The following is a 1178-nucleotide window of genomic DNA, read 5'->3' as shown; positions in this document are numbered from 1 at the left end:
CCCCCCCCCCCCCAAAAAAAAACACTTTAAATTAGTAATAGAAAGTAAACAATGTTTGATAGAGGTTTGAAATCCTAAGGTTTTATTGTCCCGAAAACGAAGAGATAAGGAAGACGGGATAGGAAAAGCCAGCCGTTCCGAGAACGAACCTGATAAGGTTTGTTCTCGGTTCCGCCCCGGGCGGGAATAGAACCCGCGACCTAGCGCTTACGAGGGAGAGGCGCTATCTTCCAAGGTAACTAGGCCGACTGCAAATATTTTTGTGATAAGTGGGACCATTACTTTTTTTAAATTTGGATTTTTCGCAACATTTTACACGGGATTTGAATTCTATTTCAATTTCTATTCTATTCTAGGGGAAAGTGGAGCGTCGAATGCAGGTCTAGACATAGACTTCAGTATTCAAGTGCTGTCGAGCGGTAGTTGGCCGTTCCAGAACTCTATCAATTTCTCTCTACCCATGGAGCTGGAGAAGTGTGTGCACAAGTTCACCAGCTTCTACTCCGGCCGACACAGCGGACGAAAGCTCAACTGGCTCTACCAGATGTCTAAAGGTGAGTGAAACAGTCAAAATCCTCTCCTTTAGGTGTTGGTTGTACACAGGGCTCGACGAAAGCTCAACTGGCTCTACCAGATGTCTAAAGGTGAGTGAAACAGTCAAAATCCTCTCCTTTAGGTGTTGGTTATACACAGGGCCGGACAAGATTAGGCTATGCTACAAGGGGTCGAGTGGATTGGAACACATCACATGCCTTCAGGCACATTCCATTTGTCAAAGGTCTAGGTTTTCCTTGCCCTTGGAATCAATTTAATTTGAAGAATCCATTTACTGATGAAATTTGTAAATATGAGAAATGGTTTTTTTTTTTTTCAAAGTTTAAAAAAATCCAATTTTTCGTTTGTTTTCCATTTTTCAAGCCTACACATTTGCATAAACACCACCTCCTATATTATCACTCATATCAAGAGGTTTGAGGGCACGGTAACAACAAAAAGCACTTTAAATTAGTAATAGAAAGTAAACAATGTTTGATAGAGGTTTGAACTGTAAATCCTAAGGTCTTATTGTCCCGAAAACTAAGAGATAAGGAAGACGGGATAGGAAAAGCCAGCCGTTCCGAGAACGAACCTGATAAGGTGATAAGGTTTGTTCTCGGATCCGCCCCGGGCGGGAATAG

The 1178-nt window shown here is 42.3% G+C and overlaps 1 protein-coding gene across 1 annotated transcript; it reads left to right on the top strand.

Moving 5' to 3' along the window:
• Positions 1 to 356: 356 nt before the first annotated feature.
• LOC103516954 (cullin-1) lies at positions 357 to 562 on the top strand (the record flags this gene model as incomplete). Its single annotated transcript, XM_017447271.1, is given in 1 exon segment — positions 357 to 562. A coding segment is annotated over 1 exon segment (206 nt), but the record flags the coding sequence as incomplete, so codon positions are not given.
• Between the last annotated feature and the right edge of the window lie 616 nt (positions 563 to 1178).

This window comes from Diaphorina citri, unplaced genomic scaffold (assembly GCF_000475195.1).
Source record: "Diaphorina citri unplaced genomic scaffold, Diaci psyllid genome assembly version 1.1 scaffold1708, whole genome shotgun sequence".
NCBI lineage: Eukaryota > Metazoa > Arthropoda > Insecta > Hemiptera > Psyllidae > Diaphorina > Diaphorina citri.
The sequence above is the reverse complement of the archived record's forward strand: the minus strand, read 5'-3'. Positions and strand labels throughout refer to the sequence as shown.